This window comes from Rhizophagus irregularis, chromosome 4 (assembly GCF_026210795.1).
Source record: "Rhizophagus irregularis chromosome 4, complete sequence".
Lineage (NCBI taxonomy): Eukaryota > Fungi > Glomeromycota > Glomeromycetes > Glomerales > Glomeraceae > Rhizophagus > Rhizophagus irregularis.
Genome location: NC_089432.1, coordinates 4,475,413 through 4,493,586, shown reverse-complemented (window position 1 = coordinate 4,493,586; position 18,174 = coordinate 4,475,413). Strand labels below are relative to the sequence as shown.

At 26.0% G+C, this 18,174-nt stretch overlaps 4 protein-coding genes across 4 annotated transcripts; all 4 read left to right on the top strand.

The window, feature by feature from the left end:
- Window positions 1–3,667: 3,667 nt before the first annotated feature.
- On the top strand, window positions 3,668–5,066 carry OCT59_024292 (uncharacterized protein; the record flags this gene model as incomplete). Its single annotated transcript, XM_025315746.2, has 4 exons — window positions 3,668–3,811; window positions 3,900–4,196; window positions 4,369–4,707; window positions 4,800–5,066. 4 exons carry the CDS (start codon window positions 3,668–3,670, stop codon window positions 5,064–5,066), a joined length of 1,047 nt encoding a protein of 348 aa, XP_025182169.2.
- Window positions 5,067–9,829: 4,763 nt separating this feature from the next.
- On the top strand, window positions 9,830–10,915 carry OCT59_024291 (uncharacterized protein; the record flags this gene model as incomplete). Its single annotated transcript, XM_066135328.1, has 9 exons — window positions 9,830–9,968; window positions 10,048–10,059; window positions 10,133–10,174; window positions 10,245–10,280; window positions 10,381–10,431; window positions 10,524–10,568; window positions 10,639–10,698; window positions 10,770–10,826; window positions 10,902–10,915. 9 exons carry the CDS (start codon window positions 9,830–9,832, stop codon window positions 10,913–10,915), a joined length of 456 nt encoding a protein of 151 aa, XP_065991360.1.
- Window positions 10,916–11,515: 600 nt separating this feature from the next.
- Window positions 11,516–12,282, top strand: OCT59_024290 (uncharacterized protein; the record flags this gene model as incomplete). Its single annotated transcript, XM_025315743.2, has 4 exons — window positions 11,516–11,761; window positions 11,838–11,913; window positions 12,003–12,181; window positions 12,256–12,282. The coding sequence occupies 4 exons, from the start codon at window positions 11,516–11,518 to the stop codon at window positions 12,280–12,282; spliced, it is 528 nt and encodes a 175-aa protein (XP_025182166.2).
- Window positions 12,283–12,360: 78 nt separating this feature from the next.
- OCT59_024289 (uncharacterized protein) lies at window positions 12,361–13,019 on the top strand (the record flags this gene model as incomplete). Its single annotated transcript, XM_066135327.1, has 2 exons — window positions 12,361–12,610; window positions 12,680–13,019. The coding sequence occupies 2 exons, from the start codon at window positions 12,361–12,363 to the stop codon at window positions 12,769–12,771; spliced, it is 342 nt and encodes a 113-aa protein (XP_065991359.1). The 3' UTR covers window positions 12,772–13,019.
- Between the last annotated feature and the right edge of the window lie 5,155 nt (window positions 13,020–18,174).

The window sequence follows — 18,174 nt, the reverse complement described above, 5'->3', positions numbered from 1 at the left end:
TATACCATCCTTAGTATGTAAAGGTTCTTTAAAATTAATCGAAATAAAATTTTAATTTACGTCAAATTATTTCACATAATACTTTTCTAAACAAAGTCGTGGTTAATTTTGACATCTAATGAAACTAATTGTATGTAAATACTGAAATTAAAATATGACGTCATGTACTGTATATAATGACGTAAAAATAGTAAAAATATTGATTTATGTCTTACTCATTATAATCAATCATGACTAATCCGATTTAAGTAAAATACATAAAATAGCCACTTTGTCTCTTTACTCTCTTTAACCCCTCTTCCTTTTTTACTACTTCTCGCTCTTCTTTTTCTTTATTGTTTTTTTTGTTAAGTATGGTAAAGGTAAGGTACAACCAACTCCGTATCACGTTTTAGAACCGGCCACTACACGTTGAAAAAGTTGAAAAAACCGTTAAAGTTAAAAACCATACTTAAACAAATTTTTAATGAAATTCGAGTGGAGAAACCTGTGTTTATTGCTCGGTCGACTTTCCCACATTACGTATATATACGTACGTATTATATGTATGTATGTACATAGTACGTATTGTGTATATATGTAAACCAAATAATTAGATGGGGGGATGAGAAAGCTTATTTTTGATTTTACAAAAATAATTTCTTTCTTGTTCTGATGCCTTGTGCATAATTTTTTTTTTGATTTTACGTTAATTTCTTTCTTATCTTTCTTGTTATTTTGATGCACTTGCGCATAAGTAGTTGTACCTGGGGCCAGAACATAACTAAAAAAACACAGTTTACATATAGAATTTGTCAAGTTGTGAATGTTATTATATTTTATATCTATATGTCCGAACGTCTCTGCTCAATTTTTATTCTTAACAATCCAAATATTATTGTTTTTTTTTTAATCCTATTAATTATAAACTGGTTGTATAAAATTACAGGTAAGTGGTTTCTTTTTTCCCTGAACGAAGCTTGTCACCTCTACGTGGTGTTCAGGAGAAACAGTTGTAGGTTAATTTACCATACAACTGGCCAAGAGCAAGCATCATTTTATTTTACATGTTTTTAGATTTTTTTTGCGGCCATTTTGTATTGAATATCACGTAAAATGTTCATTAATCGTAAAAATCAAAAAGAGTGAAAACCAAATGATACTAAAAGAAGAAAATTATAAGTTGGTTAATAAATATTTAACGAAAAAACTTTAAAATTTTTTTAAAATTGTAATTTAGAAGTGAAATACACGAAAATAATTGAACTATACAGCTTTACTTTGCAGAAATACCTTTGAAATGGAGGAATCTTCAATTAATTATGTTCAGGTTTAACTCAGTGTTATATATACATTTATTGTAAAAAAAAAATAATGAAAAAAATATAAAATTCGTAACGTGAAAATTGAATAAATATTTTGAAACGAAAAAAAGAAAATTAAAATCTGCTGTAGTACTGAAGCGCATTTCCTGATCCTTGAGTTCCCGATTGAAAGGATAAAAAAAAAATTTTAAAAAAAATTCAAATGGGTGAATTGGCGTTCACCGTAATAACGCAGCAGCAAGAGCGTGTGTTCCCGATCAAAGAAATTTTTTTTTAAAAAAAAAAAATTAGTAAGAATAAAAATTGATAATTGGTACTTACCGTAGTACCATAGTGGTAAGCGCATATCCCAAGTCCCAATCCGTGAGTCTTAAAAGATGAAGAAAAAAATTAGTAAAAAAAATCAAATAGAAATAAAAGTATTATTCTAAACGAAAAAAATTGAAATTGTACTTACCATAGTACCGCAGCGGTAAGCTCATTTTCATTTACCATTATTATATCCAAAAAAGAAATAGGAATTTCTAGTTCAATTGAATAAATAACAATTTTATTCTAGATTCTTTTGCAAATAAACTTCTTATCAATGGAAATTCTGATATCTTTTCTAAATTTCTACTTTCCTGTCGCATGACTTACACAGTTACACCTCTTCTCCAAATCCACAGTTCTCTATAATCTCCTATTCAGCATTAATCATATAAGAATAATCCGTCTTTTCGTTGAAAATTTTTTTAGAAAAAAGAGTGCTATCAGGTTATTTTTTAAGCGTGTTTACTGATCCATGAGTTCCCAGACGAAAAAATAAATTTTGTCGACTAATCATGAAGGCGCAGCAATGATTTTCGGAAATATTTTTTTCCATATGTTCCATATGGCTAGTACAACATCTTTGTTGCACATTTTCATTTGAAATTTTTTTAAAAAAAAGAAATAATAAAAAAATATCAATATTAGCAAAAAAAAAAATAAAAATAAAAATAACGGAAAAAAAAATTCGAATGGGAGAGAATCAGCGCTCGCACAGTAAGAGTGGCATCTGAACTGCAAGTTCTCGATCCTAAAGGATGAAAAAATTTTTGTAATCAAATAGAAAAAAATATTATTCAAAATGAAAAAAAAATTGAAGTTGGCGCTTACCATAGTACCGCGTCTCACAGCTGATCCTTAAAAGTCGAGAAAAAACATCAGTGAAATTAAATGGAAAAATCAAAAAAAAATTCTGAAAGTAAATTAGTGATTACCGTTTCACCAAAGTATTTCATTAAATCTAATCCAAGATAAATTAAGTATAGAAATAATTAGTAATTATTATTAATTAATTAATCAAAGAAAAAAAAATTCTTTTAAAACCAAATCTGGCATAGATTAACAGTTAATAAATATCCTGCAATTTTTAAAAATGCCAGAATAAAGCTGACCGTTGTACGGGAGTGGGTCAATGGAAAGTGAATATAATTAATCCTAAAATAGATTGGTCATGCGATTTTTTTTTTTTTTTAAGTGGTGGAAAATTGTTAACTATAAATTTTCCGACCATAACCTCTTGGCGTTGATCATTTATAAATAAATTTCATTTGGAACTCCTCGTACAACAATGTTATATAATTCTACAGCAGTTTATTTTAGCCCAGGTCATTAAAAAGTAAAAAAACACAAATGAGGCTGTAATAAAAGTAACAAATAATTTGTATTTTAGGAAGGTGTTTAAATTGCAATCATTATTAACATTAAAGTTAAATATCAATAAAGTTTATTCATCATTGGTTTTTCAACATACGACAGTAATACAAATTTCGGAAGGCTGATCATGCTCAAAATTCCATTGTTTCATTTTATGTTTATTGCACAAAATTTTTACAAAACAAAAATATGTATAAAAATAGATACTGTACACACGTTTTTAGGCAAAAATCAAATCAAGTAATAAAATAAAGAATTGTTTCACCCGTTTATTAAAATGAAAATTTGTTTTACCTCTGCTGCTATTTATATGACGTGTGCAAAATTTTATTTATTACACGTACTTCATATTTTTAATTAACCGTAAATATTTTTTGAAATAGAATTGGCTTAAGGATATTTCTTAAAAAGGTTTCAAGGACGTGATAACTGACGAAAATAAATTTTAGGCATACAACCGACAGCCATTCTCGCCATGCAATTTAATTCCTTCATTAAAAATATTTCCAAATGCGTAATATTTGAAACAACATGGATTAAAAGTTATTTGTTACGTATATATGTAGTAATATGTTTAATAAATCAAAAAGCTTTTATAAATAAATAATCGCTTTACAAAATTTCAAACCATAACATTTTCTAAAATCTCTTGTACTAATATAACAACACTTGCGAAAAAAATGGAACTTGTAAGAGCAACCACTCAAAACACGCAAATAAGCTGTGCTATCAAGGCGAGCAACGAACTTGTAAAGAATTTACACCGTGATGGATTAGATCGTGGATGTATTGCAACATTTAATGACTCTATGGTAATAAGACAGGTAAAAATGATCCTCTTTGATGTCTAATTATTTACTGTATTCATTCATTTATCTTTTAACGCCAACGTTCTTTCAATTTATATTCAAGTCCTTCACCAGAGATGAAGCATCACTTTATCGTTCACTTAACGGGTTAAGTAACGTCGTTAGCGGTGCCACTCGCCTTTACGATAGTATGATTGACGTCATAAAAACTTTCCAACGTAATGGTGATCGGTCTCGTCCCTGGATTTTTGTTGTCGTGACTGATGGTGATGACAATCGTAGCAGTCGAAGTTTAAGAAAATGCGCTGAAGAAATATCACGTCTATTTACAAAGGAATCAAGTAATTTCCTGTTTGTAGTTGGAGTTGGAGACGGTGTAGATTCAACGAAAATGGAACAGGTATGTCATTCTTTGCTTTTTTTCTCTTGATCAAGATTTTAATTTATTTAAGAGTTTTTCTCACGTCGGTGTTATATTTCCTTTGAAACAAGAACATGTTTCGATATTTATTAAATTTTTTTAAAGCGTTATTGAACATCATCATTTTCAATATTTTTAAAAACAAAATCAGATGGCTAGCATTGGCAACTTTATCTACTTTCCCGTCAAAGAATTTTACCTTCTTGAACTTGTATTCTTGACTATCGCTCACAAAATCACCACTTCTCTATCTCTCTCGGTTGGAAATCTTTCTGTTGGTAACTATTCCGCATCATGGGCCGAGGTTCAAAGACACAGAAATCTCTGCCAAGTGGCGATAGATTATGCTCTCTTGATCGATGTATCTGCTTCTATGAATAGTGTAATACTTCCGCCACCACCTCAATGTTTTGAAGGACATGATTTGAAAAAGAAATATCACAGAGGGGATTGGTATTGTGATGTGTGTGGAAAAGATAGTAATTCTACGGTAGTTTTTTTTTAATATTTTTTGTTTTTCATATTCCCGTTTATTTTTCGAAATATTGACTTGCCTTTTTTTTTTGTAAATTGTATGAACAGGTATCCCAATATCATTGTGAACTTTGCAATTTTGACGCTTGCCCTAGCCATTGCAAGTCTGGAGAAGAATGCAAGCCTGAGAGTACTTGTCGAAGTCGTCACCCTCTCCGTTATACACAAACATCAGGAATGTGGATGTGTGATGAATGTGGAAAGTATTATTATGGAAGACGTTTAGGTTGTTATAAATGCGATTATGACATGTGTCCGACATGTTTGGCAAAAGAGGATCTTGCTTTATTGATGACAAGTTTGTTTATCAGATGAACAATATCATTTAGACATATCACACGATTGAAATTCTTTTTTCCATTATTTAATTTTTTTTATGTAGTAATATTATTAAATTTATATTTATTTTTATCATACATTTTTGTATTACTATTATTAAAGTTTAGGAATGTGAAATTGGAGAAATTAAAGATATTATAGATATTATAAAAGCTTACGTTAAATTTCAAGTAAAATTTCTTCATTAAAAATCATGATCATATTATTCATATAACTGAATTAATAAAATCAACAACTACAATACATATATGCTCTTAAACTATAATAATCCATTATTATCGACAAATTCGATGTCAAAGGTTGTTATTAACTTTGATAATGATTATTCCAAAAAGTTTTGTCACAACCGTAAGTCAAAATCTTTGCTATTTGATTTGATCACTTATATTTCTATATAAATTTCACTAACGAAGATTTCAACATCTATGAAAAAGGAATATACGTTAAAAATAAGTATATATATATATGTTATAACAGAAATTTAAAATTTTAACTCCATTATCATAGAGTTTATTACTCATCTGTTATCCTTTATCATTATGGCAACAAACAGTATAATCCCACTCCTTCAATATTAATATAAGATACTGTATCTTTAGAACATATTTCCTTTTGCAAAATTGAATACAAAATAGTAGTACGTTTCCAGCTATTTCCACCCAATCAAGTAAATTATAATCTTCAACTAGTAGCTCCTTTATTGTTACAATTTCTATAAAATGATGCATTAAAATTTGGGAAGAAATTTCCGAGAAATGAATACGAACTTATGCCAATCAATCATTTTTTTATTTTATATCTTATGAATAAGAATTAGTCGAACTATACAAGACGTAGTATAAATACAATTACCATAGAAACATTGGCTAACTTCATCAACTAACTATCATAGGACCGCCACAAGACAGCTGCCTACCGTTACCTATAATACAGAAGCTACATGCACAAGCACCAATGCAAATCAATTATTTAAATCTTGGATCCCAATTTCTAAATAACCTTTCTAAAGTCCTTTTTCACATGAGAGGTTGATTTTGATACATTTTGTTATTATAAGAGCGCTCGATCACATACTATAAAAGTTTACCAATTTAATTTTCCCAGATTAAGGAACTCGAATTATTGAAATTTCTTTCCCTTATAAACTATGAATTATTTGATAACTATTTAATTTTAATTCATTCCATACCATTCGAAGTAAAAAACTGATTTCAAAATCTATAAAAAAACAAAGAAAAATAAAGAAGAATGTATAGTAAAGAAAGTAAAATAAAATATTATCCTGATTACGAATTAATTTAGTATGAAAATCGCTTGCTAATTAGATGATGCTTTCGAATATACTGTATATACCATATAACATCATAAATAAATAATAGACCATCTACAGAATTAACGAAAAAATTTGTAATTCTCAAACTGGATCGAGAATTATCAAAAAAATATTCGAAAGATGAAAGGACAATGGAGAAAGTAAATGTATACTATTTAAATGGACTTTTATGAATCTTTTAAACTTATACAAACATTCTTTTTTTTAATCTAGTAGAATTCATTAATAAAAAAAATTGAATTGTTAGTTATAAAAGTATTTGAATGATTTCAATATATTTATATTCACTTTCTATTTTTCTATTTTAATAATTTTTATTGTTTTTTATTTAAAAAGATCCTTGAGAAAATTTTAATAAAATGGGTAAAATGTTGCCGTATTGTGTCATTGTGTGACGAGATCTCATCCGAATACCCACGATGGTTTATTGTGCTTCGTATTACATACCCTAGTTCGAATAATTCGTATTTTAAAAAAAAAATTTTTGAAAAAGAAACTCAAAATAAATTATTAAAATTCATTATAAAATGTTTGTTCATTTATTAATAAAGGCAATAAATTAACAGTAAAAGAGCAGTATATACAGATAATATAAAAAATAGATCAATATTACGTGATTTGGATATTAAAAAAATAGTCCAGTGTATTTAAATATTACTTTTACTGAGATGCTCATTATTTGATATTTTGGTTAGCTGATTGTCATGTTTCAATAGTAATTCATTTATTAAACTAATTATCAATGGCGATTCTTTATAAGAACCACGCTGGATATAAATTAAAAGTCTTTCATTTTTAAACAATATTATTTAATTTATAAATCAGTTTATTGTAAGTAATAAATAAAACACTATACTGTACAGTACATATATATTAAGCAGATTGAAAATTAATAATCAAATCTGCAAGATAATTTTTTAAATAATGTAATAATATGAAATAGATGAATTGAACTTTTTTTTTTCTTTTTTTTTAATCGATAAGCCAGTTGATAATTTTGATAAATTTTAGCAATGTCAGTATATTAAAGTACCTGAAAAAAAATTCCAAGAATGTGCGTAATAACAAAATTATTAACTTTTCCCTTTTTTTCGACATAAATTATTACGAAATCATCATCATTGAACTACCGAACGAAAAAATTTGAACACGTGACTTTAGCTCGTTATGTGTGGATGTGACAGTTTTGACATGACCCTAAATAATAGACAAGGGGATGTGATATGGTGATAAATAAATATCACTTTATGTCATGATATATGAAAGTAGAATTGTGTGTAATGAAAAATTTAAATCTTACATTCATAAATGTACTATTAAATTAAAAAACATATGTACGAAACAAAAATTCTATATAACTAAAAAATTTTGTTTACTGTTTAGAATAGTCTCCATATAAATAATTTGAATTGTGTAACATGAAAACCCGTGCCATGATATTAAAACCCTGTGACATACTTGCGCCCTTATTTATTATTTTACGTAATAATTTCTTTCATTCAAACTTAATTTTTTTTATTAAACCATATATTTTTATTTAAACATATATTTTGCGATCCATCATTACATCCTAAAAAAAAAAAATAATTATAATTCTACAGAAATTCTTCTCTTGGATATTTTAGTAGAAATAATAAATTGAATGGTTTCTTATAATCTTTCATGTTTATTATTCGCCACGTTGTTTATTCAATTGACAATAACTAAATTGACTTTTCATCAATCATGTATTCTTGTTTATATTGATTTTTTAAATAAGATTTAAAATAATTTTGTTTATCAAATTATTTGAATATTAATCAATAATCAAGGATACTAAATATCTATTCATTAAGTATGACAATCAAATTTGTTAAGCACAAATTGTATTCGCTGAAATAAATTTTTAATTTTATACCAAGTATAGAAAGTACAATAATAAATGGTAGTAATATTTTTCTTTTTTTGGTTAAGAGGCGTAAAATACTACGCCCTCAAGATTACAAAATTTATGTGGGCACAACATGAAGTTTTGATCAACAATTTGCATTTTACTAATTTATCTCGGAGTAACGAACTTAATATAATTATTTCTTTCTTTCTATTGATTACATTATGTCCACTCTTCGATATGGGTTAATTTATGCAACAAATAATAGAGCAACAACATTAACAGATACTAATATTTACGATGATATACACAAACAATTTGAATTTCAAAAACAAACAGTCCTTGCTGATAAAATTCTTACAAATGATGAAAAAACTGAAGCGACAAGAGTTTTAACTGACAATTATGATCGTGATAAAATTTTAGATGATGATGGTACAAGAAGAATTTGTGAAAATTGTAACCAAGAATGCTTAGCTACATTATATTGTGAATATTGTGTCCGAAATTATTTACAAGAAAATTTTCCAAATTGGACATCCGGGAATGATGATATTGATAATATAATACAGGAATGTCAAATGGAATCATTCGCGCCAGATATGGTAGTTGAATGGATCCCATATAGTAATTTAGAAAATATTAAATATTTAACAAAAGGTGGATTCTCAGAAATTTATACAGCAGATTGGATTAATGGAGATTATGAAGAATGGGATTTTGAAAAAAAACAATTAAAAAGATTTGGATATGGCGAAGTAGTATTAAAAAAATTAGAAAATGTTGAAAGTGCAAATCAAAGTTGGTTTGAAGAGGTTTGTATAATTGTATTTATAAATTAATTCGTAAAATTTAAGTATTTTATATTAACAATAGCATGTTGTCATTTAGGCTAAATCACATTTAACTATAAGTAATAAATGGGCGGAAGTTGTTCAATGTTTTGGTTTAACACAAAATCCATCAAATGGAAATTATTTTCTCGTAATGATGAAAATGGATATAGATTTAAGAAAATATTTACAACAAAATCATAAGCAACTTACATGGAAAGATAGAATGAAAATTATTAATGAAATAACTCTTGCGCTTTATCGTATTCATAAAGAGAAAGCAATTCATAGAGATTTGCATTCTGGAAATATATTATATTCACAATTTAATGATTATTGGTATATTAGTGATCTTGGATTTTGTGGACCTGCTGATAAATCTTCAACAAGTATATATGGAAATCTTCCTTACATAGCACCCGAAATTATTGTTGGAAGAGGATATAATTTTGCATCTGATATTTATAGTATTGCAATGCTTATGTGGGAAATTTCATTTGGACAACCACCATTTATGGATTATGAAGATGAACATATTCTTGTATATAATATTATTGATGGTATAAGACCAAAAATTGTGCCAGGAACTCCGTTAGAATATAAAAATTTAATGAAAGAATGTTGGGATGCTGATCCATTAAAAAGACTCGACGCTTATGCACTTTGTGATAGAATGGAAAGAATTAATTTAGATTATCAAAGTATGTCAGATGAATTATTCAAATCAGAAATAAATAATTTAGAAGTGAATAAAGTGGAAGAAAATTATACGAGTAGCAGATTATTTACAAGCAAAATTCACAACTTTGGAAATCTACCTGAACCAAGAAATGCAACAGAAGGTATAAGTGTATAATATTTTATTAACGGATGTATTTATTTTAAAAATACATTATTAATGTTATCTTTTTATTATAATAGAAGAACAAGAAGGTATAACAATAATTTCTACCATTTTTGGTTACTATAATTATTTAGTTTTAAATACTTTATTTACTATTAATAGTGTTTCATAGTAAATTGTATGATTTTAACATTCCTAACAATAGTAAGTATTTAATAACATTATAGCGTTGAATTATCATGTAATGATATCTAATGATTAATTTTTATTTTAGTTAACGACTTTGATAAATTATCAAATGAGCAGTATAGTAAGAAATTATCAAGTATAATTAATAAATATTTTTAAAGGTGATTTGTTTGAAATAATAGATTAAATATTAAAATCTATTTCTATGTTCTTAATTTTAGGTGATAGTGAAAAATTACCCAAAGAATTTATAAATTTGCAAAATTCAAATAGTAAGTAAATAAGTGAAATAATAATATTCATTGTAACAGTTTTATTTATTAAATAACGTGACTTTTATTTTAAAAAATAATATGCGAAAAAGAAATAATTCAACAACAAATGAAAAGGAAAGATATTGATATTGATGGTAAGCAAAAAAAGCAAAAATTATTTTGTCAATATATTTATTTAAATGTAACTTTAATTTAAAAATTTAGATGATGAAAAAGAAATAATTCAACAAAAAATGAAAAGACAAAATATTGGTGATATTGATGGTATGCGAATTATGCGAATTTTTAATTTAATTTTTATATTATTTTTTAATTTAATTATTTATTTCTTACAGATGAAGACGAAGTATATAATAATCCAAATCTTCATTCGAAACTGGAAATTCCTGATGGTAAGTTCTTAAATAAATAAGATTTCTTTATAAAGCAAATAATTAATTTATAATTTGTTATTTTTTTAACTTTAGATGGATTTGAATAATCATTTAACAATTTTTTTTTTTATATTTTAAATTATTATCATTTATTTATTTATTTATTTATCTTGTATTATTTAAACACTAAGATTAGAGTAGTAAATGTTTTACAAAATTCTTAGTTTGTAATTTAAATAATTTTAATAAATTTATTCAAATTATTAAATGTATTTACTAATTTAGGCGAAAATTAAGTATCTTAACGTAAATTTATGTCGTAAACATTATAGAATCATGACAGATTATTCCATTCGTTATACATACAGTACATGAATTTATTAAAGTAAGTTGAAAGAATAATCTTGTTTTTATCAACCTCATGAAAGTGTAACGAGTATTGTGCACACGTTCTATATTAAAAAATTTGTTTTTAATTTTTTACAATAACCTCTTGTACTATACTAATTTATATAAATTCCGGTATTGCGGCTGAGAATATCAAATAATTGAAAGCTCTTTATGGAAATAATGGAACTGTACGACTTTCGGAGAAATAAAATGCTGCAAAATACGATTATTCAAAAAAAAAAAGCTTTTTTTTACAACTTTGATTATTCGAATTAATCGTTTTTTAACACTTTTCTGTCAAATTATTATTATTTAATATGTCTGATAATATCAATAAGCAAGATACCGAGAATAAAAATGAATGGATTAATTGGATTGAAGAAGCTATTGATAAAGAACATATAAAATATTATGAATATAAAGAATTTAGTAACTTTCAAGAAATTGGTGCAGGAAGTTTTGGAAAAGTGTACCGTACAAATTGGAAAAATTTAGAGAAATATTTTGCATTAAAGTCCTTTTTTAGTCTTAACAATGTTACCGTGAAAAAAATTGTTCATGAGGTAATTAGTAATAAAATCATTTTTCATCATTACAGTATACAGTATATTTATTAAAATTCGAATTTTATTTATTTAGTTAAAAATTCAACGTAAAATAGATTATCATGATAATATTATTTGTTGCCATGGAATAACAAAATTTGAATTAATAGGTAAACTTCAATTATATAAACCTTATTAGTTAATATATTATTCTGGATTTATAAAAAGGGAGTTTTATTGATTTTCTTTTGTTCTTTAGAATCTCATATTAATAATAATTATATGTTAGTAATGGAATATGCTAACAGTGGTAACCTTCGAAGCTATTTGGAAAAAAACTTTGGTAAACTTACATGGGATGACAAATATAATATGGCATACCAGTTAGCTTGCGCTGTGTCATGCTTACATAATGAAAGAATTATCCATTGTGATTTGGTAATTTAGTTATCTTCAATCATTTATATGATATTATGTTTACATTATTAAATTAATATATAAATTTATAATAGCATTCTGGGAATATATTAATTCATTAAAACACGATCAAATTGGCGGATTTGGGATTATCAAAAAGAATTGGGGCGTCATCAAATGTTCAATCTAAATTATTTGGAATGGTTCCTTATGTTGATCCAAAAATTTTTAACAGACGAAATAATAACCAAACAACACAAATTTACTCATTAAATGAAAAAAGTGTTGTTTACAGTATTGACGTATTATTGTGGGAAATATCTAGTGGTCAACCTCCTTTTTATGTTGAAGGTCAAGAATATGATGTTGGTTTAGCTTTAGAGATTTTACAAGGTCTTAGAGAAACAGTTGTTCCTGATACACCTGAAAATTATTTAAAAATTTATACCAGTAGGTAAAATTCAAATTTAGTTATTAAATATTTTTTTGAACTAATCTCAGACTAACATTTTTATTTAGAATGCTGGGATGGTGAACCAGATAATCGTCCAACTATATATCAAGTAATTGATTGGTTAAAAGCAATAATTACAAGACAGTCACAATTATAGAAAATCTTCAATTGTCAGGTGAACAAGAAATTAATGATGTTTCAAGTACTAATAAGTAATAATTCAGAATTGCAAGGAGAATTAACTCAACTTATTCAAATTTTAATAAAATAAATACTAAAGAAATTAATTCTATAGCAGCCGTACCAAGTAAACAAGAAAATCTTTCAACTGAAAAGGATTTTAACATAGAAATTGATAAAATTAATGAATTTATTTCTAAAATATTAAATAAAGGACTTGAATTGAAATTAGTGAAACAACAAGTTATTAAATATTTTAATGATTATGATATAAATTCACGAGAGATTTATAATTGGTTATTAAATAACCAAATTACTTCAAATTCTATTTTTATTCTTGGATTTTTTAATTTTTATGGAATTGTAATAAGTAAAAATTGTGAGAAAGCATAAAATTTGTTTATTAATGCATTAAAAAAAAATTATATATTATCAGAATATTTTGTTGGTTATTGTTATAGATATGGATATGGAATTATAAAAGATGAAAAATTAGCTTTTAAATATTATGAAAAAGTAGCTAGTAATGAAAATTATATAATGGGACAATTAGAAATTGGTTATTGTTATGAAAATGGAATAGCTATTAAAAAAGATTACAAAAATGCTTTTTGTTGGTATGAAAAAGCTCCAAATAAAGGAAATATAATGGCTATATATAATTTAGGTAGATGTTATTTAAATGGAAAGGGTATCGAAAAAGATCATAATAAAAGCATTTGAATTGTTTAAGAAATCAGCTGAAGGAGAGTATTCAAATGGAATAATAATGTTAGGATTTTGTTATAATAATGGTATTGGAACTAATATTAATAGACAAAAAGCAATTGAATTATATGAAAAATCAGCAAATTTAGGAAATAAATTGGCAAAATATAATCTTGCTTTAATGTATGAACATGAAGATGGAATTACAAAAGATACATATAAATAAAGTTATTTGTTAGTACGAAAAATGCGCCAAAGAAAGAAACGCAAAATAAGTTAGAAATACTTTAGAAAGAATAATAACACAATAAATTCATTAAAATTGAGAACTATAGATCAATCATCAATATAATTATTCTTTTATAATTATTTTTTTATAAAATTACAAGATCGTAAATAATATTGTACGGAGCGAAGCGAAGGACTATATATGTTTATGGAAAGTTAATCACATATTAGATCACGTGGCAAAGTCCGTGCGCCATCGATAAACAAAAAAAATAATGGTGATAAATGGATGACCCGCAACGGTTTCTAAAAATGTAAATAAAAAATTATTTATTAATTCTTATATTTATATATAAACGGTAGTCGGTAGGTACGTATGACTACGTTAATATAAGTTTGTAAACTTTAATTTCTTAATATATGAAATTAGAAAAAATTTCAATAAAACGCCCTATCCTAGTGACTTAGTTTATTCGTTATCTTTTAATATTAATCACCAAAACGAAATAAACCTTCCGTGAATATAACATGGTTTTATAAAATATATAACTTAATTGCCAGTATTCGATAATTTAAATTTTAGAAAATATATATTCATTGATCTTTGTTTTTTGATACTTTTTTCCCTTATTAGGGTAAGAGATTAGAACCTCATACTTAACGTTAAATAGTTATTGAGCGGTAATTCTTTTCCAAATATTTAAAAATTATTCATCTCATGTTTTCTATAAGTTCAAGTATTAAAATAATTTTTTTTACAATATAGTACGGATAGTACTATTTAGTATTCTATTCTTTATTTTAATATATACAGTAATTAAAATTTTATATCACTTATTTTCATGATAATTTATCATTAAGTCTGACTTTCTACCTTAACGTTCAACGGGTTACGAAATCACAATATTTAATGATAGTATCTATGATTAAACATTTAAACGAGTAGAGCTATTGTATTATAATGAAAAACTTAATATTTTAATCCAATATCAGATATTGATTTATCATAAATCTTTGCGCGCTTATTTCTCTCAGTAATTTTTTTTTTAAAAAAGGATAATAAAGTCAACAGTAAAAAATAGCATAAAAGATCATTATTCATGATTCGAATATTGAATTAGTCTAGTATACAATAATATATTGACATATTAATAATAAAAAAAATGATATTGATTTTGTAGATGGTCTTAAATTGGTCAGAAATATTACAACTTTCTACATACATAACCTGTCATTAATTGTTTATCTTATATTATTAAATTTTATAAAATTTACTGAATTACTACTTTTATTCATGTTAATTGATAATTCAAGAAGACTTTCTTTTTTCCTAACTTTTTACTAGGATTCTCGCTATCAAGCACCTTGATTGTCGTTTTTCGATTTGTAATTCATTCATTAACATTATTATCAATAGATTTATTTTTTAAAAAAAATTCTCTTAGTTGGTATCATGCATTAATGGATTCACTGAGATCAAAATGAGAAATTAAAAATCTTTCATTTTAATCTTCGTCATTTAGTTTATAATTTTATAAATTATAAACCATATTTATTGTAACTAATAGTATTTTTCCTTCATTTTTTAGGATATGTTTATTATTTTCAGGTTGAAAAAGCAAATATTGTAATAGAAATTTTGAAAGAATTATATATTTGATCTTTTTTTATTTGGGAATCGTTTGATCTTAACTGAACGTCGCAGAGAGTCGCACTCAGCTGATTAAACGTCACGTGACCTAAATCCTTAATTCCGCAGATGGGCAGATATGTAATATCTGAAAGAAAGGTATTTTATCGTAAAATAGTTTAAAAAGAATTTGTTCTTTAATATTGATCGCTACCATTTTAGCGAAATGTTCATTCGGAGAAATGGAATGGGTATCCAGACTTTTTATCGCCGAAACCCATTTCGCCGAAGCCATTTCACCGAAGGGATATTTCGCCGAAAGGACGTTTCACCGAACCATTTCAACGAAACCCCATTTCTCCGAATTCCATTTCTCCGAAGCATGGACATTTCGCCAAATGGGCATTTCACAAAAATTATTTATTCCATTTGGTTATTTTACTGTTTATACTAAATACATAAAGAAAACTTCTCTAGATAAATTTTTGAATTACTGGCTGATTTTTATCGTTGTTTATAAATACGTTAATATTTTTACTTACTGTTTCATGAATAATGTTTTCAGGAAAATAAAGTTATTTATTTATTGCTTAACAATTAATGTTAGTTACTTGAATGTTGAAGTGATAATATCCTGGAAAAAAAAATCTCTAAAAATAATTTAATTTTTATTTTAATTGCACGATGAATATAAATGTTAATCGCTACCATTTTCGGCGAAATGTCCATTTGACGTAATGGAATTCGGTGAAATAGAATTCAGCGAAATGAACGATTCAGTGAAATGGATTCGATAAGATACATTTTCGGGAAAACGTCCTTTCGGCGAAACATCCCTCGTTGAAACATCCCTTCGGTGAAATGGATCTCGGTGAAATGTACCGTAACCCTTATATATTGATATAGTCTGCCCTTTTTAGGGTCAGCATTCTTTGTTTTGTACACTGCGCTGTTTCTCGTAGTTATAAAAAAAAAAAAAAAATTTGGATAGGATGGGATGGGATATGGGATTCTCCCAATCCCATTAATATGGGTGGCAAGTATAGATAGCCCGGTTTTAAAATATTCATGTTAATAAATTCATGTGATAACAAATTTCATATCTAACCGAATTTAATTAACCTGGGCTTGTATATTTCTCCATCTTCATAAAGTATGGATTATGGTTCTATTTTCAAACAGGTTAACTTTTCACTTTGTAACGCATCGTTACTGCGGATCTGTGGCTAAAAAAATGTATAATTTGCTTCCCCTGTGACGCGATTAGCCCTATTAATTTGTTTATTGTTTACCGTTTTACAACAAAATTCTCTCTCCTTTTCTTTTCTAACTTTTAAAAATCTGTTAAAACAATATAAATTAAATATTTATGAAAGCATAAATATGAGATATTGTTATACGTTTTATTGTGTAAGTGCATAGATTTTATAACATTAATTTTAATATTATAGTCAAACGAAACATGTCTTAAGAAACTAAGTAGGGTTATTTAACAAGTATGAAACACTTATATAAATTTAATTTATAGCGTAATTTCAATATTTTGGTAAGCTTAAATAAAGTTATTCAGTATATATGGTATTACTCAAACATTAATTTTTATCATAGTAATAGCTTAAGTATTTCCAAAGGTATGAATGTTTTTGTGTGAAATTACTTTGCCGCGCACAGTTCAGTTTGTTTTTCCACTTTATAGCATAATTGTATTTAGATGTTATTTTTTATCTTGCTGGCTTAAATACTCATAGAATAATTGGCATTTTTACTAAAGATTTAAAAATAATGTTGGTTTATTTGTTTATTAAATTTAATAAAGTGTAAAAATATTATATTTAAATGTTCTTATTGTAAAGGAAATAGAATAATTTTTTTATTATAATATTTTAAGAAAAAAATATTACTTTTTTTTCGTCTATGAATTTTTTCTATGTTTTTTCAAGATAAATGTTGCATGTGCATAAGCCAATCAAAATTTAGACGCCACAAACCACGTGGGGAAGGAAGATGTGGTTAAGCCACTTTGCAGAAACTCTATCAATATAAAAAATATGTTAGAGATATTTTTAAAATATACCAAACCTATGATATTCATATTTATGTTAACTCTGTTTTAACTATATGTTGACAATATACCGAACATATAAATGATATAATATAGAAATCTAATTTTTATATAATAACTATATGTTATATATATGGTAAAAATATTTTTTAAAATGTGGCTATTATATGTCGAATATGTATCAAAGATATGATAAAAACATTATTTCGAAATGCCAATTTTATATGGTCATCATATGTCAAATATGTATCAACCCTATGAAAAAAAATCATCCAATTTTTGTACAATATTTGTTCAAGTCTGTGTGGAAATTGTACAATTATTGCAGATTTTTGGATAAAAATAGTTATGAAGTTTTTCAAAGCATATTAAAAGTATGCAATTTTTGTACAACTTAAATTTAGGATATAGAAAATGTTCAATTTTTGTGTGATTTTTATACAACTTAAATTCAGGATACAGAAAACATTCAATTTTTGTACAATAAAAATTGTGATTATTGTACAACTTGAAAATAGACTTAAATTTAGGATACAGAAAGCAATTTTTGGGTAATCCTATTATACTACTTTCCATCTTACCTGTATGGTTACATTTGACCACTTTTAGGGTCGAATAGACCACTTTTAACCATTACAAATAGATTTTCCTAAGTAAAGTGATTTATGCATAAAGGTTACACAAAATTCAACCGCATATTTGCTTATAAACGGGCATCTTCCGGACCCATTGGTGAAATTTATGTATCATCT